Here is a 27225-nt window from a genome sequence, read left to right on the forward strand (position 1 = left end):
CTGGGCTTGGGGTCAACTAAAAACTCCAGATCTTTTTCAAGGAATGTGTTCCCAATTCAGGTCTCCCCCATCTTGTAGTGGTGGTGCTCAGAAGCTGTTTGAAATTTGAGTCATCATTGCTATCTCAAAGTTGTCCCTTAATTTCAGTTATATAAGATAGCTAACTATGCAGAATTTGGGGGGGGGCACTGTGTGCCTGCAGAAAGATAGTTTCTTATGAATTTGTTTAATGTAAATAAATCCTCTATTTATCTTTGGCTGTTAATAAATTCATGCATTATTAGAAAATCCCTTATACCAGAAGACCTGCTGAGATAGATCAGCTCATTTTAAGAGATTTCCTGTTGGCAGAATTCAAAGCAGACACCTGCAGCCGGCCCTGTGCAAAAGGATTTAAATAAACACACACAGATAATTAGATCAGTTAACCTCGCAAATTAAAACAAGCACATCGTATTATCTCCAGTTTATCCTAAAAGAAAATATTAAGTTCCCCCAGATAAATAGTTTAATAAAGAGAGAGGAAGATGGTACACATTGGCTTACCCCGGCCCATGTGGGCAGGAGGCAGGAGTAATCTGCCACCAGAGCCTTTCCTCATGGAAAGCCAGGCCATGGCTTACCTTAATCAATCCATCAAGTATTTATTGAATGCATATTATGTTCTTAGCACTGAGATAGGTGCTGTGGGGAATTCAAGAGGGGTCAAAAGCCCAGTCCATACTTTTGAGGAATCTTAGGGTGTCCTGAGAGGGGTAGTGTGAGAGTACAGGAAAGAATGCTGTATTAGAAGACGGAAAACTTAGGTACTCATCCTGGACCTTCTACTAACTGGCAGTGTGACCCTGTGCAAAGTACTTAACCTCTCTGAATGGTAGGTTCCTCATTTGTGAACTGGGCTGAATAACACCAACCTATTGTTTTCCCTTAGCTAGGGAAATGTAGGGAAAGGCAAGGGAGTGAAAGATTTATCTTTATTCCATTACATTTGCCAGGGACTTTTTGGGTGTGTCATGGACTCTTTCAGCAGTCTAGTGAAACCTATGGGTCCCCTCACAGAATAACGTTTGTTGCCTATATTCATAGAAAGGCTAAATTTCAGTTAGAGGTTAGTAGAAAAAAAAAAGATAGCACATCTATTTTTTCCCATCCAACTTCATACACCCTTGGAAATCTGTGTCTGTGGATCTCAGGTTAACAACCCCTGTTCTATGCAGAAACAGCATGAAAGGCCTGGCAGGCCCAGGTCATTTTATTCATCTCCACCTTCTCTGCCATCTCTGTAGGGCCACAGCTAAACCAACCCTGCCAGGTGAAAAAACTATCTTATTTTTGGAAAGGAGATTCGGCTGTCTATCCCTCACAGCAAAGTTTCAAATAACAATAATCATAGGACTTTAGGTCTGAATAGGATCTTATAGACTGGTTTAAGCCAGTCCCTTTTGTAATGATTCATAGTCATATATGGCTTTAAAGTTTACAGGACAATTTCTTCACAGCAATCCTATGAAGTAGCTGCTGTAATTATCATCCCCATTTTACAAACGAGGAAAGAGAAACCAAGTGACTTTTCTGTGGTCCTCTGGCTAGTACCAGAAAGGGGATCCCAACCCAGATCTTTTACTCATGCCATTACACCATGCAGATTCTCTTCAATGCTTTGGGGGGCAGTGTGTGAATGTAGATCAAGCAAAGTCAGAGTATAGTTCCTTGGATTTCCCTGATGAATTCCTTGATGCATTGATGACTCACTCATCTGGGTGGAGTAGGCAAATGTAGCAGAGTCATAGCTCCATGGTTCTTCCCTGAAGTAAGAGGGGGTTCAGCTCTGTGCAGGGGCAGCTGGGAAAGAAAATAGGACTGGTACCTAAAGGAAGAGACTATGGGTTGCCAGGATTCCATCTGAAAGTAGATGCCCGTCTTGAGAAGGCATGGGTCACTAATGCCATTAGGCTTGTATCACTCAGTTTATGGCCAGTTTAAAGAGTTCAATTAAATTCAATTCAACAAGCATTTATTAAGTGCCTCAGTTTCCTCATCTGTGAAATGAAGGGGATGAACTAGATGTCTTCTAAAGTCCTTTCTAGCTTTAAATCTATGACCCCATGATCTTATATACATATACTAGCTGCGTGACCATGATGATGCTCACACATACACACGTGTATGTTGACATATACATGTCTATATAGACATGTACATGTGTTACATAGATATAAATATAAAAATCTCTCTATTGCTATCTCTTTGTATCTTTATTATCTCTCTCTCTCTCTCCCTCTCCCTCTCTCTCTCTCCAACAGCATGTCAGGGAAGGAGGAAGTAGTTGAAATGAACCTTGAAGGATGAGTCCAGTTTAGATTTTGATGGTCAGAGAAGCCAATGTCTATCTGAGCACCCAATCCTAAGCTCCATGAGGCTTAGAATCTTGCCATGCTTTGTCTTGACTTTGTTTTCCCCTCAGGGCCTACTAGCTGAGTGCTCAGTACACTGCAGGTACTTAATACCCGTTGGTTAAACTTGTTGTGTTCCCCCTTTTTTCCGTCCCAGAACTGGGCTCCATTCCCAGACTCCCATCTCCTAAAGTAGAGGTGTTAACAAGCCCCTACCTGACCTCTACTCTCTGTTCAGTGTGGGTGCCAGGGATCATGCAATGGTAATTCTTGTCTCCCTCTCTACCACCACTGCTCTCTAACCCTCAGGAGAGTTACTGCCAGGACTGAGGCCAGTTGCAAGCTTGCAAACTCTACAGAGACTCTGGTAATCAAATTAGAATCCCATCAAACCCAAGTTGTGCATCTGGGGCAGGGACCTCTGTCTTCTTGAAAACAGCCCTGTTTTTTCAAGCTGTCTGGGACTCATTCCATTTGGCTTTCTTTTGACTGAAATTGTTTCTTTTTCTTCCTTTGCCTTCATCCTTTTAAACACACGCATGCACGCACATACATACGTGCACACACACACACACACACACACACTCCTAAAGCAGAAGCCACAATAACAACAATAATAACAACAAACAACTAATACCATCACCAATAGCTACCTGCTAACAATCTTGGAGCATTTCATTTCTTTTTAGAATCATAGAATGCTGACGTGTCAAGGAACCTTAAGGATCATCTGGCCTAGATGTGTCAAGTACACAGCCCTTTGGGGTATATCCCAAACCAGATTAAAATGCAATTGGAAAATATTTAACAAATAAACAAAATATCATAGAATATAGAGAATGTTAATGCGTCAATACGCCATCCTCAGGGATCTGTACAAATGGTTCAATGGCTCTTGTTTCTATTGGAGTTTGACATCAAGGATCTAGTCCATCCCCCCCATTCTACAGATGAGGAAGCTGAGGCTCAGAGAGGGTGATGTGACTTGGCCAAAGTCATTTATGTCTCTAAGTGGCAAATCAGAGAATTCTAGTATAGTAGAAGAAGGGCTGAATTTGGAGTCACGGGGATTTTTGTTTAATCTGTCCATCACTCGCTATCAGTGTGACCTTGGGCAAATCACTTGATCTCTCCGAGCTTCAGTTTCCCCATCTGTGAAATGTGGGGGTTGGAATAGATGGCCTTGAAGGTCCCTTCCAGGTCAGGATGCAGGATCCTCTGATCCTGTGTTCTCATGGACGGACATTGTCTTGGGTCTTTTAAGTGGTTTTGCTCGCTTCTTCAGGCTTGTATCTGCCTGTTTGATACTTGTCCTGCTGTCCTCAACAGGGATGCCTGGTTGAGCCCAAATGCTCTCCACGGGCAGGGATCATCTCACTATATACATTACTCAAATGAGCCCCTCTGCCTAAGAATCCATAAAGCCAATGAGAGCCTACTATGTGCCTAGGTCATGGGCATGTTGTGTTAGCTACATTCCATCCTGAGAAGGGGAGGAAATATGGCTAGGAGAGTTGCTGTCATTTCACTTCCTTGCTGAAAAGCCACCACTGGCTTTGTGCTCTGTAAAATTAAAGCCAGACTGGTTAGCCTGGCATTCAAGGCTTTCCAAAATCTCATCACGTCAAACTTGACTTTCTGCTGCTCGCTCCTCAGTGTATACCCTCTGCCCAAGTTAGACCATTTTTTTTCACTGTTCCTCAAACATCCCATTCTTATTTCTATCTCTGAATCTTTGTTTTTGATACCCCCAATCTACAATGCCCTACCGTCTTTCTCTCTACCTGTCCATATTCAATCTTGTGAAAAGCTGAATCCTGCTTCCTCCATGAAGCCTTCCTTTACTGCTATGCAGCACATTGGTATTCAGATCTTTTTTCCTTTGAACTTTGGTGTTATTTATAGACAGACACTTTATACTCTCTTGTAATTTTCTTTAATTACCTGAATAATATTTCTGGGAATCAGAGAATATTAAAGTTGGGAGGAACGTCAGACATAATTTAGTCCAAACCCCTCATTTTACAGATGAAAAAAAAAAAAAAAAGACTGAGGCCCAGAGAGGGAAAATATTTGCCCACGGCCACATTGGTAATTAGTGACCTGTGGTTTAGTTTGTTCATTCCTCATAGATTTAGGCTTTGGCCTTGAGGACAGAAACCCTGCCAGCACAGGTGTTTTTGTTGTTTAGTTGTGTCCAACTCTTCGTGACCTCATTTGGAGTTTTCTTGGCAAAGATACTGAAGTGGTTTGCCATTTCCTTCTCCAGCTCATTTCACAGATTAGGAAACTGAGGCAAACAGGGTTAAGTGACATGCCCAGGGTCACACAGCTAGGAAGTGTCTGAGGCCAGATTTGAACTCAGGAAGATGAGTCTTCCTGACTTGAGGCCTGGCAATCCACTGTGCTCCCTAGCTGCCCCAGTAAATACTTGTGAAGGAAAGTTGCATTCCCTTTTATTGACCACTAGGGGGAGGTATAACCACAGATGTCTCCAGGTTCTCCCTGGAGCCCCTTAGTGGCCAAAAGCAGGGAATACCCCTCCCAAGAGAATGAACTGATTTGTGGGCCTTGGGTCCTTAGAGAAGTCTAAAGAGAAAGAGAAGACTTTACATTTGTGCACCCTCAGGCCTTTCTTCTTGAAATACAATTAGTTAGAAACAAAAGACAAAAAATTAAAAGGAAAAAAGAAAAACACAGTTTCCTATCATCACCAATTGTTTGCAATATCCCTGCTCCAGATCCCTTATATTAATTTAGTGTTTTACAATCTGCAAAGTTTTTGCTGACACAGAAAGACGAAGAGAAGGAAACCACCTAAGAGAGTGTTTATTCAGCCCCTAGCATTCTACCAACAGTGAAACTGAGGCCATAGAGACCTCACCAAAACTCTGTGAGGTAGGCAGGGTAGGAGAGAACAGAGCAGGGATCGCACTCTTCCACTGGTGCAAGTCTCTACTCTACTCCTCCACCATACTTATTTATATCTTTCCATAAATGCTCCAAAGAGGAACATATCCAGGTTACTGGTGCCTCACTCAGGCCATCTATCTGTTCTCATTCATTCTCCCTGCACAGCTGCCTGACTTTTCCTTTCCCAGTCACACTTATCCTTGATGATGTCTTTTATACTACTTTTCATGCAATATTATCACAATTATCCTGAAAGGAAGTTGAGGTTTAGAGAGGGACAATGATACCCCTAGGGACACAGAGAAAGTCAGCTCCGGAGTGGGGACTGAAGCAAGTCTACTTTAACACTCTATTGTTCCACAGATGGGAAAGTTGGGAATTATCAGCAGAACCCATTCTATGCCATTATTGAGGCACACAGTGAGTATAATGAGATCTCATTTTATGGAAGGATAATCTGAGGCTTCAGGAGGGCAGTGGAATTGATTAAAGCCTTAGACCAATACACTGGCTGAACAGAGATCAGTCTTGTGACCTGGAATCTGGAATCTGCCCTCAATCTACCTTTCTAAATTTTTTCCAGCTATTCTCCAATAGGTACCAGTAAACCTCGCTCTTTCATTGTTCTCGGCCCATGCCACACTCATTCATTCGTAGCCTCTGAACTTTTGCTTATAAGATTCCCCAAGCATGGAATATCATTCCTTCTACTGCCTCTCCCAACTCTGCCCTTGGACTCCTTTCCAACCTTTAGAGCTGAGCTGAATCCACCACCTTCATCATGAGGCCTTCTCTGACCACTTCCACCTACACTTCTCCCCTCCTTCTCCATAACTCAGAGTATGAACTGTACCTTCTCACCCTTGGTTGTATGCTGTACTGTGTTGTTTTCTGTTTCATGTGGGTGGGTAAACTAGACTGTGAGCTCCCTGAGTGAAGACCTTTTGAAGCCCCTACCCTAGTGCTGAGCATGGTAGGCATTTGTGAATACTTGCTGACTGACGGCTCTGACAGAACAAAGGAACGTATTTACATTCAGTCCCTTCAAATCAAACATTAGGGCACTAATGCACTAATGCCCTAATGTTTGATTTGAAGGGACTGAATGAATACGTTTCTTCTTCTCTCACATGAGGGAGGATTGGATTAGCATTGTTTTAGGGGTAGACTTGATGATATATTTTCCTCCATTAATGACAACACACACTACAATGTGATCTTACTCAACTGCTCCACCTTTTTTTCTCCTTTTCCCACATCCATAGACTCTTAGCTCCAGCATGGCTGGTGGATAGAATTTCAAGAGGTAAAGAACTGAAAGGTTTGGTGGGGGAAGCTAGGTGGTGCAGTGGATAGAATGCTGGGCTTGGAGTTAGGCAGTCCTGAATTTAAATCCAGCCTCAGATATTTACTAGCTGTGTGAGCCTGGGCAAGTCATTTAACCTCTGTTTGCCTCAGTTTGTAAAAATAAAGATGATAACAACACCTACCTTCCAGTGTCACTGTAAGGATAAAATGAAATAATAATTGTAAAGTGCATTAAAAACCACAAAACACTATAGTTGATAATTGTTGTTGTTATTTCCTAAATGAAAAAGAAAAAATAAAGGGATGAGGAAGATATATTGATGGAGGCATTGCTCATGATTCACAGGCTCAGAGTGATGAGAACCCAAAAGACTTGGGTTCAGCTACTAGCTCTGTCACTTACTACCTACATGACCCTGGACAAGCCATTAACCCTCTCTTTGCCTCAGTTTCTTCATCTGTAAAAGAAGAAGATAGGACTAGATGATTTCTTTCACCCTTCTGACTCTAAATTAGTGAACAGAACAATCAACTTTCAGTCATAACCAAGCACATCCTCTGGCCCCAAAATGGAAGAGGCAGCAGAGTCAAGAAACTGAAACTTATGGGAAAGGGGTACTGTTGGCAACTTGTGCCATTTTATAGTTTGCTTCCTCACTGCCTACTCAGTGCCCCAGAGTTTGAAAGTGAGAAGCAGGTAACAGGGCTGTAGAGGGTGGGAAGAAAGACAGAGATGCTGAGGGGCCTGGGCAATGCATAACAACAAAGCCATCCATATAGATGTGCAGAGCAGATGAGTGGAAATTCACTGTTTCTCTTTAAAATGAAATACTTTGATTGCTCCAATCACAAGTAGCTGTAAAACTACCCTGAAGAATTAACAGCCTCAGTACACGCTAACTACATCCATCATAAATTCGTCTTTAGTTTCTGTTATCATATCACTGTCTCCAGGGACCCCCGTCTTGTCATCATTTGCCCTTTATAATTTATTCATCTTGTACTTGCCTGGATCCTTTCTACTTATCATTCATCTTTACAGTTGTACATAAAATTAGATTGATCCTCCAATGGCAGGACTGTCAGAGAGAGAGAAGTTGTCATTGAATAACACATAAAGCCCATGAAGAGCTTGGAGTGTCCTTTGGGTGTCAAGGTAAAGGCAGGAGTGGGGAGCATAAAGAGAGGGAGAAAAAAAAAGAAGAAAGGGAAGGGATGCAAATGGAAGAGATGACAGGAAAGAAGAAATTCTGGAGTGAGAAAAAGAAAAAGGAGAGAGAAAAGGAATGGGAAAAGAGAAGAGGAGAGAATAAAAGAGAGAATAGAGGGAAAGAGAGGAGGTGAGAAGAGGAGAAAAAGAGAAGAGAGGGAAGGAAAAGGAGAGGAGTACAATGAGGAAAGCAGAGAGAAAGAAATAGACAGGAGAAAGTGTAGAAGGGGAGCAGGGAAAGAGAGAGAAAGGGAAGGAGGGAGAGAGGAAGAGAAAGTGTTTTTTTCCAAAAATATGATTGTGTATTTTGACCATGTTAACTTCTGTGCACTCTCTCTCCCCCTCCCCCCCAAGTTCAGAGAAGACCACATGGCATTTCCATGGAAATGACCCTTTTAAAGTCACAAAGGACCTGATTCAGGGGGGATGAGTGTCAGGGATGGTCCATGTCAGTCACTACTGACATGAGGGGGTTGAGGAAGACAGAGAGGGAGTGTTAGTTTGCTTTGTATTCCAGAGGTTGCCAGAGTGAGGACACAAAAGCCAATCTTTAACTAGTGAATCGGAACTTTAATGTTTACCAAGCAGATAGAAGCTCCCTCTCCCCCGGAGCCCAATGAGCTGCCAGGCTGCAATATCAAACTGTAGGAGGCCTTTGCTAAGTGGAACACCACTCCTCTTTTCCCCTTCCCCAGAGACACTCCAAAACCTTTGATCTCCTGGGCAGAAGGAGAGGAAGACTGAGGAAGGCTGCCTTTTCCTTGCAGAGTGATTGGCTGCCCAGAGCTTTGGCTGCTCACTCCATCCCATTGCCAGGCTCACACTGGGGGCCCAGGCTGCAAGCATCTGCTCTTTCCTCACATCTGGTCTGCTCCTTTGGGGTCCTCAGTTTTTAATTTGGAAACAGACATGTTCTCCTGGGAGGATGATTTCTTTCACAATCCAAAAGACAGGAGAAGCATGTAGTGGGGCTATTTTAATTAATAGATTTCTTCTAAGCTGACCTAACTTGGAATTCAAGGCCTTCCACAAGTTATCCCCAAATGACCTTTGCAACTTGATGTTCCCAGTTGATCCCCTAACCCTCAAAACTTCACTCAAGCTACCTTAGGATACCAGGAGAATCCTCGAGCTGGAAAGGGACAGGGTGACAGAATGGAGGCAGAATGAAGTAGTGGAGAAAGCTCTGAGTTTGTAATAAGGAGACCTGCATTTGAACCCTAGAACTCTGCCACTTGTATGACAATGGGTAAATCACTTAATTTATGTTAGCCTCAGTTTTCTCATCTAAAAATGAGGATCATAATTACACATCCGTTCTCATAGGGTAGCTGTGAATAAAATGCCACATAAACCTTAACATGATATAGAAATGTGAGTAGTTATTATTATTGTTGTTATTATCATTTAATAGTACGTACTTCCAAAATAGGAATGCTACCCATAGTACCTTGGACAGTAGTGTCTTTCTGCCTGAAGACCTCTAAATGTGGAAAAGTAATAACACCCATCCAGTAGACCCTGTTACAAACTTGAGCAAAGCAAAACAAACCCAATCCATCCCCTACATAGCAGTCCCCTCCTTATTTTTGATCATATTCCTTGTGCTGTAATATTGTTCCCTTAAGGAATATTGTTCTCTTAAGGCTCAGTTAAAGTTCATCCTCTTTTGTGTTGCCTTTTCAACTAATGTAGCTGGACCCTACCTCTTTTTCTTTCCTGTGGCACCTATTATGTGTAACAATAATGTAATAATAATAGATATTTTTATAATGCTTTGAAGGTTTGCAAAAGCCTTTTACATTGATTATCTCATAAAAGCATCACAATTGCCTTGTGAGGTAAATACTACAGGTGTAAAAACCTTAATTTTATGACTGAGGAAACTTACATTCAGAATAGCCAAATGATTTGCCAGTGGTCACATAATAAGTATGAATGGCAAGCTTCAGACCCAGGTTTTCATGACTTACTCCTCTATTGTCTTTGCCTGCTACATTTCTGCCATTCATTTGGTACTTAGAATGTACTGCCTTGTACTGTTAGTCATCTGTTCATGCTTCTTATGCCTTCCCAAATAAATTGCAGATTCCTGAGGACAGGACCTGAATAACAGTCTTCTTTGTAACTTCCAAAACACTTTGCACGTAATAAGCATTTGAAAAATATTTGTTGATTTCTTGACTGACTGAAAACTTGCCCCAGACTGAACTGTGAACCGATATGTGAGGTGACAATAACTTTGGAAATAGAAGAGGATGGCAGTGTAGGGAGGGGCAGAGGGAGAGGAGACAAAGTAGAGTAACCCTGCATGGATGTGGGCAGAAGGTTGTGTTCAAAGGAAAGGCTCTGATGAAGCTTCATGGTTTGGTAATCCCATTCTTCCCAAATCATTTCTGGCTCTGAAATCATAATACATTTGTGACCCTGGCACTGAAATGACTCTCTCAGCTGGCATGCAGCTTTTGGTAAGGGTTGTTCCCACTGATGGGCCTGTAATATCTGCACCTGCCCCTATTTTCAAGAACAGCCCTGTACATGTTTTCCTTCAGTATTTTAAATCTCCCAGAGAAAAATACCACCTTCCTTTCTCTGTATCTAACTGAGGGTGGGTGGGACACAGTGCTACATGTTTTATTTCTTTGGTGGTGTGAGTGTGTGTGGTAGAAATGCAACAGATTTTGTTCCTATTAGAGGCGAGATGCCAATTCAGTAACTTGCTGAGAAACAGAATCTGCTGTTAATACTATCCTTTCCCCCTTCTCTTTTCCTCCCCCCTTTCTCCCCCTCCCTCCCCTCAGTAGGGAAGTGTAAGGCTGATTTTAATGGATTGATTTTAATGGATTTTGAAGTCTGGAAAAAAACCTAAATCCCTGAGGTTACCAGTTTTCCAGGTTCTTATTTTCATATTTGTTCCCCTGAGTCTTATAAAAAAGGGTCTGGCTGGGGCATTCAGGGGTGGTTGTCTCAAATAAGTGGTCTATCCCACCACCCCCAACCATGACAGCCAACGTAACCCTCGACTCAGCTGGCAGGAACACCGATTATCTGGCAATCAGGCCCCTTATCTGGCATAGCCTAGCATCATCCCTTAACCTGAGCCTCATAGGAGGGGGCTAGACTAACAATAATAATAATAACAGTTCCACCATCTGTAATCAGAATGACTACTTTAAAGCATCATTTTTGTTTATTAATTTTTTTTTTTGCTTGCACCTGGGTAAGTCTGTGGGGGCAGCATTCTCTAGGAACGGCAAACTGCAACCACAACGTTTTTCCTATCTATTCCTTACCCTAATGCCTTGAATAACATCTATCAACTCAGATTTTCCCCCAGCCCCAGCCTCTGTCCTTTCTCATCTGCCCCCACCTACAAACAGACACATACAGACACTGCTTCCTTTCCTTTTCCCCAAACTTGCACAACTTGTCTTTGTGATGTTGGAAAATGCCAGTGGATTTTCCAGTATGAAGGATTAGCACAGATTATGGTGAACAGTGTTAATTATCGGTGGAAAAAGAGGATAGTGCGTCGCTCCAGTGTGTTCTTGATTTCCCTTGGGCCTTCCTGCCTGGTAATAAGCCTTCTTTAATCTGGCAGGCCCCTTGGTGAAATCAGCACCACGGACAGTGATATTGATTGCTTCTGAGAAACCATCACAGCTGCTCACCCAAATTACCTTTGATATGTGACCTTTAATGTAATTACTGCAACATCAAAGTATTTCTATAAATTATTAAAGAACTAATACACTCCATCATTCAGCTATTCTATTATATGTAAAATAAACAACCACAAGTTAATGTTGGATCCTGAACAATCAACACTTAGGCCTGAGTCTTGCCCCACCCCCTCTCCTCACCACTGGACTCCTCATGGCAATCCCCCTCCTCCACTCCTTCACCTTCCTGAATTTCCCCCTCTTCACATCTCTTCGCCTTTCCTCTCTTATCCCCGTCTGATTCCCTGGTTTTAGCAATCTTGAAACTCTCCAGCAATCTCCCGCAGGCTGATGAAGGGCCTCCCATAACAATGTGATATTTTCAATTCCATTCTGGTTGCTGTAAAATATCTATCACAATTTTCCCCAAAACAAAGTACCATAAACACTTTATTAATCAACACATACCTTCTCAGAAGTCTTTTGATTATCTCACAATATGGCTTTACGTTTCACATATAACATGGGATGAGGTGGAACATATTTCTGTCACCTCACAGAGCACATCCAGAAAGTAATTACTGTAAAATATGTGCAAGAAGCCACTCCACTAAAACACACAACCATACACGGCCACCATGCCTGAGCCCAGGCTTTGAACAGAATCTGCGTGGCGCATCATTTCCATACATTTGCATCCATGTGCATATTATTAAAATGACTCAGCCCGTGCTTGGCAATAACAAATAGGAAGGCTGTGGTAATGTGAGGGCAGACACTGTATAATTCAGAAATAAAAAAATACCCCCCAAAGCCAAACCAACTGATCTTTGATTCAAAGGTCTTCTAACTGTGCTGCATCTTCCTCCTAACCCCTCCCACCCTTGTTAATGGTGCTCTTGCCTCCTCCCTTTCACTGTTTGTCATCAGGGGCAAGGGAATGTAGGTTTATGTATTTATCTATATACACAAGTTTATATTCACTTGCACCTCTTTGTGTTTAAGCTATTCATAGAACCATACACATGTCCTCATACATGTAGTGCATATGTGCCTCACAGTGGTGTGTATTAGACATATGTACATGTCATATATACATTAGATATATGTGAATGTGCATACACATCTATCCATTGATCCTTAAATACAGAGGGAACCATATATATATATATATATGTATATATATATGTATCTATCTATCTATATCTATATCTGTCACTGAGCACTCGGAGAGAAAACTTGGACCCTTGACCTGAAGAATGCTTCTTATTTTATGATGATGAACTCGCCCAGATAATAGCAGTGGTTGATATCACACCCAGTTAGGGGGGGCCATAAATAATTTCCTTCTCCCACTCAGAGAAGCTATAAAACAGGATCAGGGCACAATAGTTTATCAAAGACAACGGCTGGCTCCTTAAATAAACCTAGGTGATCTCACACCCCTGCAAAGGAGCTCGGAGCATGTTTGGTGTCTGCCCTGGGATCAAGGAAACCTCTTCTTGGCTGGCCTTTGAAGAGGCCAATTTCATTAAAAAGCCACTGGGCTCTAAGAGTTAGAGTTAAGAGTTTCCTTCCCCCGTTAGACTTCGGGCCCCATCGACAGATGATACCTTTATCTTTCTTGCCTCTCGCTTCTCTGAAGTCAGAGCTAAGAAGGAGTAGAAGGAAGAAACATATATGTGATTCTTTCAAGGCCACAAGAAAACAAGCCCTCCTTGTTATCCCATGGTTCCATGAAGTCTACTGTAGCTGACGACTGATTAGAACAGTGCTGTCACCAGGCAGTGGTGGGGGTGGGGGCTGCGGGCTGCATATGTGGGCAATGCAAAGCCTCACCTCTACCAGATCTGGTTAGGGTGACAGCTTACATTCGCTGACAGCTATCATCAACCCAGAGGACTTCAGGAGTATGGAAAGTGGGAGGGACATACAGAAGTGTAAGCAGAGATGTCTATTCTTCCAAGGCCACTCTCCCCACCTCACATCCCAAGTCTTCCTGAATAGAAAAGCACCTATTCTTAGTGCTGGGTGAAACTCCACTGGTTCATTTTACGTTCATCGGCTCTCACCCCTCCATTCTGTCCTATCTCACAAGTCTTCCTGTTTGTACCATCAGCCTGTAAGTTAGAAGAGGCTATCAGGTCTATCGATCTTGTGGAACAGATATCTCGGGGAGAAGTTGAGGACATGTCCCCAGTACTGCCGCCATCTTTTGCTCAGGGAAGGGGAATTGAGTACATTAGGATGTCACATCCTCAGCTCTGGTCTTGCCTTTCGTCTACTTTCCACTGACAGCCATGAGAGAGGACCAACATGTCAGCAATGCTACCTTGAGTCCATAGTCTTAGGTATCTGTGCATACCCACTGTGCCTTTTCCCTCCCCAGCTCCTAAGGGAAATAGGAGAGAACCCAAGTTGGTGATGCAGAGGCTGGACTCACCCCGGGCAATGTCTTCTGTTCGTGCAGTGCGCTCTGGGCCTTCAGGGCTGACTCTCGCTCGCAGTATGTGAGGAAGGCACAGCCTGGGAAAAGAAAGGGAGGAAAGGGTCAGTAATGGCAGCTGACTCAGAGGATTGGACATAGGCTATATGAAGACTGGGTCTTTCTGCTAGGGAGCTCAAGGCAGTGACCTGAACTTTCTTCCCCATCTCCTCTATGGATCTCTCTTCTCTCCTTATTTTTCTCCTTTCTCTGACCACTATTCTCTTTCCCCATCTCACCACTGCAATCTCTCTCCTCTCCCTCCATCTTTCTTTTCAGTTTCTCTCTATCATCATATTTCTTTATGTTCCTCCAAGTTTCCCTATGTCTCTCACTATCTCATAGCCTCTCTCTCCACTGTCCATCTCTCTTACCTCTCTCCTTTTCTCTTTCTCTGTTTTCCTGATTCTTTCCTCAGATCTTGTCCCTTTCCTCATCTATTTCTCATCCCCATGTCTCTCTCTTCACCATCTCCCATCTCTCTGTGTCCTTTATCCCTCTTCATTCTCTTTAAATCTCTTCTCCAACTTTTCTCTCCCTGCATTTCTCATCTTCCCCCTCTCCTTGTACTTCTTCTTCCTCTTGAAAGTCTCACTTTTCTGCCTTTATCTCTCTCTTTCCTTCGTAAAAGCTGCTGCTGCAATCTCTATGCCTAAAGGACTTAGCCTCCCCCCACTCCCCAGCCCCCTAGAGTGTGTACTCCTATTTGTACCCACAGATGTGCTGACAGATACACCCATGCTTGCCTACATGTACACACACAAGACTTCACATGCAGACATCCACACTAGATTCACTGAGCCCAGTTCTTGAGTCCAGAGATCTCTTTCACCACTGGGTTCACTCTGACCATGAGGTGAGAGCAGCAGCGCCCTCTTGTGGTGACATAGAATGACAATGTCTCCATGGATGCCCATCTCTGCTTCCCACAAGGAAGAGAGGAGAGGGCTCAGTAGTAAGGCTCTGCTTGGTGGTTAGACATTTTGTCTCTTCTTTCTGGTCCGCAACTCTAGGACCTTTCTCCCACCTCCCTTCTTGTTCCCTCTTCTGCCCAGACATTTAGTTTCCAAGCTGTTCTTAATGGAGGGCAAAATAATCTGATAATCCCATTTATACTCAAATGTTAGTGACTTAATAGTTGCCCTTTCAAGGCGTGTTTGCCTTTTAACTGGGGACAAAGCCTTAACCCAAAAGAATTGCTCCCTGACTCTCTAATTGTATAATTTTAGTCATTGTGACAGAGCAAAGAAGGATAAGTAAGAACATCTTCCTAGAACCCTGTATATGTAGTTAACTACTTATTTGCTAAATAGACCAGGCCCTGGCTAGGGTAATTCGGAGAAAAGTTGAATTTGGCTAGATGGTAATGCCTACATTTATAGGTCTGCCAGTGAGCAAAAATTTTCAATATCAGAAGCGAGGTCAGAGCTCTTAAGAAATACATCTCAGGGAGCTATACCATGTATTCCTGCTGGGCTGACTGCCTCACTTTCCCCTGAGCATATCATAAGCATTCAGGTCTCTGATTAAGTTTTCTCTTCACTTGAAGCTTATTGTCTCATTCTAGCTAAATCCTAACCATCCTTCAAGGCCCACCTCCTCGAGAAAGTCTTCTCTAGCAACCTGGTATTAAAAGAACACCCAATTTGGAGTCGGAAATCTGAATTAAAATCCCTGCTCTACTTACCTGCTTACTACCCACATGACTTTGTGAAAATTATTTAATCTCTATGGATTTCAGTTTCCTTATCTGTAAAATGAAGCTTTTGGATTGGACTATCTCTAAAGTACTTTCCAGCTCTAAATCTATGTTCCTATGATCCTTTGTTCTGAGTTCCCCTTCTCTGAACTCATACAGCACTTAGAACATGAAGCATATGATCCAGCCCTTGATCACACATTGTCCTATGTCTACTTCTTTAATGTGTATGAATCTTGTCTCTCCAGAGAAACTGTGTACTCCTCAAGAACTATTTCTTTTCTGTTTCCCCAATAGCTCCTAGGACAGGGATAAGCTCATGGAAAACAGAGAAGACTGGCTAAATTTAATTAAATTTAAACCTTTTCTCAGTATCAAATCTCATTGTTCCCTTCCCCAAGGTGGGAGAGAGATTGGGAGAGAGTAAGGGAGGGAGAAAGAGAAAGACAGAGAGATAGAGGTAGATGGACAGAAACAGAGAGAGAAAGGAAGAGAGAGAGAGGAGAGTTGGAGGAGAGGAAAAACAGAGACAGAGAGAAACAGGGACAAGAGATGAAAGAGATGAGGAAGATAGTAGAGACAAAGAGATGGGACAATGGAAGAGATAGAAAGAAGTAGAAGGGGAAAGTGAAAGAAGCATGGAGAATAACATAGGGAAGAGGGGGAGGAAATAGAGAATGAGGAAAAGACAAAAGAAATAGAGGGGGAAAAGACAGACAAGGAGAGAAGGGAGAGAAAACAGAGGTTTGTTGGAGGGCACAGAACACAATTACTTTCCATTTGTTTCATATAGGTGTGCTGCCTCCTAGGCCCCCCTTCCCTCCTTCTCCCTTTCACGTGGCCCTATCCTCCTGAAATGAGCCAGGCCAGCCTGGAGCAGAATCTCCCTTGCTCCCATTCCCCACCACCGATCCCTGATGATCATACCTGGCAGCATCTACCCTCCCCCATCCACTCCATAGACGGTTATTGATGGAGACACCCGGGGAGGAAAATGAATAGTGGTCAGAGGCCTCTCTGACGTCTTCCCTTGTGCTGTCGCCCTCCTCTCCCTGGGGTGTCTTTCCACCCTTCCCCTCAATTGTGTCATCTGGCTGTCGGTTCCACTGACATCTGAGGCTCCAGCTTCAAGTGCCTCTGTGCAAAGCATGCTGGCAGAGCCAAATAAGAATCTGAAGATGTTCTCAGGAAAAGTGTTAGAGGAGAAGTTGTTTGTCTTTGCAATCCCCTCGCCTACTACAGGACCTGGCAAGAAGTGGGTATTTAATTAATGGTTCAATGAAATTGAATTACTAGAGAGACCCCTGAGCCGAAGAAGAGAAAGAGGAGGAGGAGGAAGAAAGCAGCATCAGTCTGATGTTCTGTGTTTCTTAGATCAGTTTGGAGATGCCTTTGCAAAGTCCATCCCACATGGTCCTAACGTGAACTTCCTTCAGTCTGCTTTATAAATTCACGTGCTTTCCCTTTGTTTACCACAGGATCAAAAATCTGCCTCCTCCAGGAAGGGTTCTCTCACAACACTATAGCGTTGTATGATGTAAAACTGGAATTTTCCTTAGAGATTATCTAGTCCAGCCTCCTACATTTTGTAGGCAATGTCAGTCCAGGGGTTAGTGAGTTGTCCAAGGTCACATAGGTATTAAGTAGCAGAGTGGGGACTTGAACCCTGGTCCTCTGATTCCAAATTCAGAGCTATTTCTAATACACAAGCCCATAGCAATCTTTTCTACTTAGTATACTCACACTGAGTAGCTGCAGACTGAAAGACAGTGAGGTTCGTATTTCTAAAGAGAAGGTTGGAAATATCAGTGTTTACCCCCTAGGATAGTGCTATTTCAGAGGCCAAGACAAGGGGACATATGAGATATATTGGGATGGGAGGCGCCTATCAGGCTTACTCCACATAATGCTGTGTAGGCATCTAGGTGGTACAGGGCACATAGTGCTGGGCCTGGAGTCAGGAAGACTCATCTTCTGAGTTCAAATCTGGCCTCAGATGCTTGCTAGCTGTGTGACCCTGGCAAGTCACTTAACTTTGTTTGCCTTAGTTTCCTTGTTTGTAAAATGAGCTGGAGAAGGAAATGGCAAACCACTCCTGTATCTCTACCAAGAAAACCCCAAATGGGGTCAAGAAGAGTAGGACACAACTGAAAAGGACTGAACAGTAATAATGTCACCTACACCAATTATGGACTAAGCTGGCCCTGCCTTCCAGGAAAGAGAGGAAAAAGGAGGTGTATGTGTCTATGTATACCTGTGAAATAGTTGGTGTGTCTAGACAAGAAATGTTTGAAAGCATATATACTTTGCTAGTACATGAGCATGTAGGTATGGATCTGTATGTGTATGCATGGGCATTTACACCTGTGTATTTGTATGTGACAGATGGACAATGGTGTATGTATATGTGTATTTGTATGTCTAGGTAGTATGCTTGTGAGTTCAAGCATGGGGGTGTATATTTCTCTTGTGTTCATATATATATATGTATGTATATGTGTGTGTGTGCGTGAGTGTGCTTTCAGAGCACCTGTATATAAGTGGCGGGTTGTTTATAAGACCCATTGTGTATAGCGAAAAGAGCAGTGGTTTTGCAGTCAGAGGACCTGGTAGGTAGTAGGGTGCAGGTAGGCTGCTCCCTGCTTGTGCAACCCTGGGCAAGTCACTTGCATTCTCTCATTGTCTTTACTCTACTGTAAAATGAAAGCATTGGATAAGATAACCTTTAAGGCTCTCCCTAGCTCTAAATCCTATGAAATCCTATGTGTATATAGGCATGCATGGATATGGATATGTATGTGTGTTAATGTGTGTGTATGGATGATATGGTACATATGGTTACATGGGTGGGCCTGTGTGTATATGGGTGTATGTCTACACCAAGGAGCTTAGAAATTCCTAAGTTCCACATGTTTCACCCCCCAAAAAATTTTATAATAAGCTACAGCAAGCTTCTTACAATATACATCCCTTGCCTCCTACCCACAATCCTTTCCTGCCACCACTCCATGTGAAGAAGCAGTTAGAGGGCAATCCTCCACTAAAGACAGCTTCTTTTCTTGTGGCCTGGGAGGGCCAGGACATAGTGCATGAGGGAAGAGGAATGAGCTGCCCTCCAGGACCCTCCTTGTCTCCCTGACTTTGCCATTGAAAGCAGAGGCAGAAAAGCTTGGAGAGCTGGCCAGCCTTATCCTTCCCATGCAGGAGCTGGCCCTGGGCTGAGTCTTTTCAGGATATTCAAATCATTCCCATTTATCAGGCGCTCAGTTAGCATCTCAGAAGCGAGCCAACAGTGCTCAGCGAGCACAGCCAGACCGGCTTAGAGCCATGAGGAATTTTTTTCCCCTCCCTAATTGAAAGAATCCATTTCTCCTTTTCAACCTAAAATTGATTTACTTTGAGGGGGGTGGGGTGGGGAGAGAGGCAGGCCAGCAGGCAGGCAAGGGAATGTTGAAATGCAGCTTTGAAGATGCTTGTCCCCTAAGGAGACCGAGGTATAGAGCGGCACTTGTGTGGAGCAGAGAACCACATCACAGCCTTCTTCCTCACCTGCCTGCCACAGCGCCTGAAATTCCACCATCACAGCATCACTTCCTTTGGGTCTTGAAGGCTTTATTTTTGTCTCTGAGGGCTCTCTAGGGAAATGAAGGTGCCACAGGGAAAGGGAGGGGTGTGTGTGTGTGTGAGGACAGCCTGAAACTGGGCCCTAAATACTCCCCTCAGATCTTTACGGAGGAGAGCAGATCCTAGTCTGTGGGGTTTGGACAATAAGGAAACATCACATGCTTCCATTCCCTTACTGATATCAGACCCAGACTCTACCCTTTCCTCAACCATTTGTCCAGTTGAGAGCAAGGGACCTTGGGAAGGGACATAATAGGTGCTAATAGCTTAGAGGAGGCAGGTTCTGGCAAACTCAGAAATTCAAAATAGAATGGAAGCTCCTTGAGGACAGACACTCCATTTTTGGGAGGAGAGGGAGGTATCCCCAATATCTACTACAGTGCCTGGCATGGAGTAGGTGCATAATGAATTATTTTTGAGTGGAATTTGATTGGATAGCGGCTATGAGCCATTTATCTGCACACCCCAAACACATGCTGGGCTGCATGCTTTCTATCTCATTCCAACCTAGGTGGGAAGGCCAAGGGAGTAGAGACCACATTTTCTAAGAGTTCTGAATCTGACCCTTGGTGAGTCCCATTGTGTCCTTCTAGATTTCCAAAGGAAAACAGAAATGTCAGCAAGGTTTCTCTTTGGCAGTCTCAAACTCCCATGTCAGCACCCCTCATTCTTTTTATTGCCCCCAGTAAAGATTGAGAACCCCATAGTGAAACAGGGAACTTGGAACCAATATCCCACTACTGCTACCAAAAGTTAGCTATACAGACTAGGAAATAGATTTCTCTTACTTGGATTATTGTCCATCCTCTTCATTTATTTTTGTTTTTGTTTTTGTTTTTTGGCTAAGTAATGGGGTTAAGTGACTTGCCCAGGGTCACACAGCTAGTAAGTGTCCAGTGTCTGAGGCCAGATTTGAACTCCGGTCCTCCTGACTCCAGGGCCTGTGCATTATTCATTGAGCCACCTAGCTGCCCCTATTTTTATTTTTGGAAGCAATTGGGGTTAAACGACTTTCCCAGGGTCTCCCATCTTCTTTAGATTTCTTTCCCAAGGAAAGCCTGAGACTCAAGCCAGTCTCAAGTCTCATAAACCTTTAACTTGGCACCCGGGGCCCTCATGTGCACTCCACCCCACCTTAAGTTGCTTGAAGGTGCCCAGCTATATCTGTGCTCCACAAAACCTCTCCATAGATTGTGGTGTCCTCCTTCCTTAACACAGCCTGCTCCATCTCTACCCTCTTACTGATGTCAGAGGCCTGCTTCTTTTACCTCTGCTTCAGAATACAGAGCAATCATATCTCCTTGCTATCATCACAGCTGTCTAACATGGTGACTTCTTCAGCTTGGTCATTTTATAGTAAGAATCAGGGCAGAGATTACTATACCACTCAATGCTGTGGTGTGCTTAGCATGGTCAGGACTTGGCAATTGAGAGATAGTTAGGATGAGTGCAAGCCTTGACGTTAGGAAAAATTTGGGTTCAAATACTGCTTCTATCCTTACCACATGGGTGACCCCTGGACAATTCAGTAAACCTCTCTGAGGCTCAGTTTTCTCATTTGGAATGTGAGAAACTTTCTGAGGGTTGTTTGGCTTTGCAGACTTAAAGGCATTATGGAAATATCAGCTATTATTGTTAGCTTTATGCCCTAAACCCTGGCTCCCATACACCAGTCAAAGAATGAGAACTAACAGACTTCATTTTCAGACTGAAGATACTGACATCCAAGGAGTCACACTCCCACCCCACATCTGCCCCGTTAATGCTGTCCTGACTGTTTCATCATGCCATCCACATTTCATAAATGCTGATCACCACTTTATGCCAATGCTCTGTGAATAAGTGGATTCTAGTATGAGGTAAATTGAGGGAAAGGGATTATTCGTTTTACAGAAATTCATTGTTCACTTTGCAGAAATGTTCATTGGAGTTTCCTTTCAATTTAATTAAAGTCAATAAAGATTTGTTGATTATACACTATGTGCTTTGGCCACCTTCCCTTATTCATTTAAAACATAATTTGTAATACAAATATTTTATTTGTGCACACATTTTCAGGAATACTTCTATTGTATAAAGTTAGTTCTGTGAATAAAAATATTAATAACTCATATTTATCTAGCACTCTAAGGTTTATAAGGTAGTTTGTACTTCATAACTCCTTCACAAAGTCAGTATTATTACCTGTATTATACAGAAGAGGAGATCAAGTCTCAGTGTTATGAAATGACTTAACTATGGTTACAATGCTAGTAAATGTCAGAGCTTTACCTAAAACTCAGGTCTCTTGACTCTGAAGTTGAGACTTCTTTCCCCTATTATATGCTGCCCCTCAATAATATATTACAATTCACATACATTAATATTATACAAATGAAACATTAGCAATAGTGCCTGGCATTTAAATGCCTTTTAATTTCATCAAAGCATTTTCGGAACTATAATTTCATTTTATTTTTCGTATCTCAGAATAGAGAGTACAGGGCAGACACCATTTTGTGGATTTTAAAGGTGAGAACACTTAGCCCCAGACAAGAAAGCCACTGGCACGTTTGGGATTAGTAAATGGGTACCTTCTGCATTGGAATGAGCATTAAAACACAGCTTAAGACTCAGTTCAGAAGATCATGTCATGGTCCTGAGGGCAAGAGGAATTCTTAGACAAGGGAGAATCCCCCAATGAGGCCTTGATTTCTCCCTCAATCAACAAGACTGATCTGAGCAATTGCCATGTGACTATCTTTAGGACAGTGTTTCTACACCCAAAAACCTCACTATATAGTTGATGTGACAAGATGCCCACTTTCTGAAACAGAGAATCATACAGTAATGATAATAATAATAATAATAATTTGCATTTATATAGCACCTATTATGTGCCAGGAACTGTGCTAAGCACTTTACAAATATTATCTCATTTGATCCTCATAATAACCCTGGGAGCAAGGTGCTAGAATACAGGAAATTTTATCATCAAAGTCTGGATTGTGTGGTTCAACTTTTAAGTGAAATATCAGGTCAGAGAAAGGAAAGCCAAGAAAAGCTTCATAGAGGAGGTGGGGTTTGACTTGACCCTCAAGAGATGACTAGAATTTGGGTAGGTAGAAGGAAATAGGGAAGGCATTCTTATGTAGGAGAATGGAATAAACAAAGGTGTGGAGATGGGGATAACATGGTGGGTGTGAGGAGACCTAGTTGGGTTGGAAGGGCTAAAAGGGTCCTGGGGCCTTTTGGCCACAACTTGGATGACAGGGAAAACCAAGACTGAATCAAAAGGACCTGTCACAGAAAACTCCTGAAGAGAGAGTGACAGAGAGAAACCAAACAACCTTACTGTAATAGAGTCAACTTAACTCTATATTGTAATACATGACTGAGGGATTTCTAAATTATAGATTTAGAAGAAAATTCTTTCCTGATCATCTCCTTTTAGAGATGAGAAGGCTGAAGCTAAGGGTGGGGAAATAACTTGTCCAAAGTCATATCTATAGTAAGTAAGACACCTGGAATTCAAAATCTGTTCCTTTTCAATACACCTTGAGGGCTGGCCTTACACACATCAGTCAATCAATACTCCAACAAGCATTTATTAATCACCTGCCTCATGTCAAACATTGTGCTGGGCACTAGGCACTGGCATACAATTAAAAAGAGAATAGAGAACTTTTATGGAGTTTGAATTCTATAGGAGGCAGAATATACTCATATATATGTGTATTATGTATAACTATAATTGTAGGTCCATAGGTTTAGAGCTGGAAGGGATGAGATATATATGTATATAATGTATATACATATGATGGTAGGGAAGGGGTGAGATACATATATATGTGTGTGTATGTATGTGTGTATGTATACATACATACATATATACATATATACATATATACAGTTATTTTGTTGGGGAAGCACTAGAAGATCTGGGAATCAGGAAAAGCTTCATGTAGGACAGGAGTGGGAAAGCTGCAGCCATGAGGCTACACATGTGTCCCTCTAGGTCCTCTAGTGCTGCCCTTTGACTGAATCCAAACTTCACAGAACAAATCCCCTTACTAAAAGGATTTGTCCTGTAAAACTTGGACTCAGTCAAAAGGCCACATGTGGCCTCGAAGCTGCAGGTTCCCCATCCCTGATGTAGAAGGTGGTTTCTGGGCTGAATGTTGAAAGAAACTAGATATTCTAAGAGGCAGAAGTCAGAAAGAAGTGCATTCCAAGAATGGGAGATAGTATGTGCAAAAACATTGAGATAGGAAATGAAGTATTGTGAGTGAGGAGTAGCAAGGAGGCCATTTTGCCTGGACTCTGCAATATATAAAGAGGAGTAATGTATGATGGGCTTGGAAAGGTAGCTATAGCCATGTGGTAAAGGGCTTTAAATGCCAAATGGAGGAGCTTGTATGTGATCCTGAAGGCCACAGGGAGCTGCTGGAAGAAGGGAGGGGAGGAGTGACGTGGTTTGACCTGCAATTTAGGGATTGTTCTGGCAGCTGTGTAGAAGAGGAATTGGAGCAGGGTCAGACTTGAGACAGAAGGACCAAGGATGCTATTGCAATGGTCTTTGTGGCAAGAGATGAGAGCCTGAGTTAGCATGGTGATTGCATGAATGGAGAGAAGGAGATAGATAGGAGAAATATTATAACTGTCGTGTGAAGGCTCTGAGAAGGCTTCAGTCACTCCCAAATATCTCCCTTACTAGCTTGCCCCATTATTTAAAGTCCTACTACTAATGATCCATCTTATAAAGCACCGAAGCCCCCTATTAAAAGACTAATAATGAGGAGGGACAATCCATTAATCTGTTATCAGCCACGTGTACCTCAGTATGAATTTGTTTATTATAATGGTACAATTTGCTGAGATTAGAACTCTAAGGTATTTGAGGTTGTAGTGCATGTGTTGGGTGAATATAGAGGTCACAGAGTATTGCTCAGTTGGGCAAGCCTAGATGGGATCTAGAGTAGGGGATTCTGGGTGGCCTAGAATTTCATGAAGGGTTTGGGTAAGTGGGTAGTAGAGCCCGAAGGGACGAAAAAGTCATAGAAATGGGAAGTGGGAGAATCCACTGTTCACTGAGTAGCTAAGAAACACTTCTTCTTGTGGTACCCTTCCTCCCTCAATTATGCATGGAAAAACCAACTGTTAAAGAGTAGTGATAAATGACATATGAGAGCCAAAGGAAGGGTACCTTAAGCTCTTAAGAGCTCTTGATTTCTGCCAGTTGTTCTCAGTCTTAGTGGGGGTAGGTGGGAAGATTATGAGAAAGGCCCACTCACAGAAATGGGGGAGGAGGTGTCTGTGAATCTTCTAGAAGGGAGGAGAGAAGGGAGAATAGGGAATACATTCAGCAGCTCAGTCACGATTCCTTGCCAACCCCTATCCTCCATGACTCATTCATGATTGTTCTCACATTCTTGGTGACATAGCTCATGGCTTCACCAAACACCTCATAGTTCTGACTTCAAGAAATATGGACTCCTGAATTGGGTATGTGATTGTGAAAGAGAAAAAGACAGAAGCAGAGGGATGGAGACAGTGACAAGCAGAAATGGACATGGAGGGGCTAGACATGGAAAGAGACACAGAAAGAGATGGAGAGGAAGGACAGTGTGAGGGGGTGGGAGACATAGGGGATGAGGAAGAAACAGAGGAAGGGAAAAGACGGAGAGGTCCAGAGAGCTGATTTGCTTAATTTCCACTGAAATCTCCACTCATAAGGCAAAAGAGGAAATGGACTATAGTTGCGGTAAAATAGATTATGGTTATCCATTTGGAAGAGTGATGAGGCATTGTAAGGGCAGGATGAGATTTTGGTATAGACCGAGAAGGACCATGTAGTACAATGTGATGTTATCATATCAATCCTCCAGAGGGTTTTTCCCCCTTTAAAGAAAAGCATAGACATTGATCTAGCCTAGAAATATCCTTGCTTAGAAACAGAGGGATTAGTGATATAACCGAGAGGCTTTCAGGCCTGTGATCCTCCAAAGACAGACAGACAGACAGACAGACACACTGATTGAAATGGGCTTCCCCTACATTTTCATTCAGATGTCCTCTAAAAACAAACCCCCAAAGTAGAGATCCCTTTCATCTTTAAAGCCATGGATTAATGAATGTGAAAGGGGGTGGGGCTCTTCCTTCAGCTGCCCAAGCACTAATTGGGGTCTAGTGGCATCATAGGATCTACTGGCAGTAAGTCTAATGCCCTCCTGCAGCTGTACACTTCTCCAGGTGTGTAGTTCTTCAGGCCCGGGCTTACTTACTCCCATCTAGGAGCTCCCAGCTGGGAATTCATCCTCAACCTATTGAACTGTAGTCACTTAGAAATATGAGGATCTCTGAAGTAGTCCCTGGGGAGAGATGAGGTTTTGAAGAGAACAGGAAAGAGGAGCACAAACAGCAGCCAGAGAGAGGGGGCTGGAGAAGAGGGAGCTGTGTTAATACAGGGTAGGACTGGGCCTGTGCACATAGGCAACTACCTATTTAGTATATTCTGATGAGTGCAGGGAAGGCCCTGGCACCCTCAGCTATCTCCCTATCAGCCTACCGTGGTGCTGAGAGCTTAAACTCTCTGAGTTTAGGCATCATTCCCTGTTAAAATGTCTGGAAGGGTGTCAGGCCATCAATTATTAGCACCTGTAAGGGGAACTAGATTATTGCATCAGTTCTGTCTCCATAGCTAGATATAATCATGACCCTGAGGAAATGTGAGATTCGACTAGGAAGAAAAATTTTCCAGAATGAGCCTGCCTAAGGTGGAGTCACAGAGAAGGAGGCTCTAGACCAGGAGTTCTTATGGTGTCCATGAACTTATTTTAAAAAGCATTTTGATAATTGTGTTTCAATATAGTTGGTTTCTTTTGTAATCCTATGTACTTTATGTATTTAGAAACTTTGTGCAGAGAAAGGGTCTATAGGCATTGTCATATTCCCCAAAGGGTTCATACCACAAAAAAAGGTTAAGAATGCCTGGCCTAGACTGACAAGGGCTGATGTAAGGTTCCTAGATACATGCAGCCCTATAAGGATCAGAAGTGAAGGACACTCAATAAGGAATTGTTGTTGTTGAGTCATTTCAGTCGTGTCTGACTCTTCATTACCCCATTTGGGGTTTCTTGGCAAAGATCCTAGAGTGGTTTGCCATTTCCTTCTCCAACTCATTTTACAGATGAGGAAATTGAGGCAAACAGGGTTAGTGACTTTCCTAAGGTCACACAGCTAGTAAGTGTCTGAGACCAGATTTAAACTTCTTAAGAAGTAATATGGGATGGCAAAAGAGTTTGGACTTAAAGTATCAAAATCCAGGATTCAGACCCTGACTTTGACACAGACCAGCTGTGTGATCAAAGGCAGATTTCTTCACTCCTCTAAGACTTTCTTCATCCATAAAATCATAGTACTTTCACTACTTATCACCCAGCATCATTGTGAGGAAAGCACTTTGTAAGTATTAAAGGGTTACAGAAAGGTGAGTTATTATTGAGTGGGATCTAGGGAGGTGTGAGAGACATCTACTTTTTTCACTGACTTCCCTATTTTCCTCAGGAATAGCAGTGACAATGTGGAATGAAGTTAACTCTGTGTGTGTGTGTGTGTGTGTGTGTGTGGTGGAGGAGATGGTTAATTATAAATACGAGTTGTCTAGGAAGTCACTTTTCCAACCTAAAGACAAATCCCTAAAAAGGAAGGCAGATAGGCCCATCCATATGTAATTTGCCTTGACTGGGATGCAGGGACTTTAAAAGAGCCTATAGAACCACAGAACTTCAGAGCTGGAGGGACCTTAGAAATCATTAGCAATCCCTTCATTTTCCACATGGGGAAAGCTGAGTCCTTTGGAACTAGGTGGCACAGTGGATAGAGCCTGGAGTCAGGAAGACCTGAATTCAAATCCAGCCTCAGACACTCACTAGCTATGTGTCCCTGGGCAA

The 27225-nt window shown here is 42.9% G+C and overlaps 1 protein-coding gene across 28 annotated transcripts in view; it reads right to left on the bottom strand.

Moving 5' to 3' along the window:
- Nucleotides 1–27225, bottom strand: part of CELF4 (CUGBP Elav-like family member 4) — a 566727-nt gene that overhangs the window by 407675 nt on the left and 131827 nt on the right. For all 28 annotated transcript variants that reach the window (XM_027868819.1, XM_027868808.1, XM_027868815.1 and 25 more), the window contains exon 2: nucleotides 13930–14012. In XM_027868819.1, coding sequence (XP_027724620.1) covers nucleotides 13930–14012 — 83 coding nt within the window. The remainder of the gene's footprint in view (nucleotides 1–13929; nucleotides 14013–27225) is intronic.

The sequence above is a fragment of the Vombatus ursinus genome, unplaced genomic scaffold (assembly GCF_900497805.2).
Source record: "Vombatus ursinus unplaced genomic scaffold, bare-nosed wombat genome assembly UNPS02014791.1, whole genome shotgun sequence".
NCBI lineage: Eukaryota > Metazoa > Chordata > Mammalia > Diprotodontia > Vombatidae > Vombatus > Vombatus ursinus.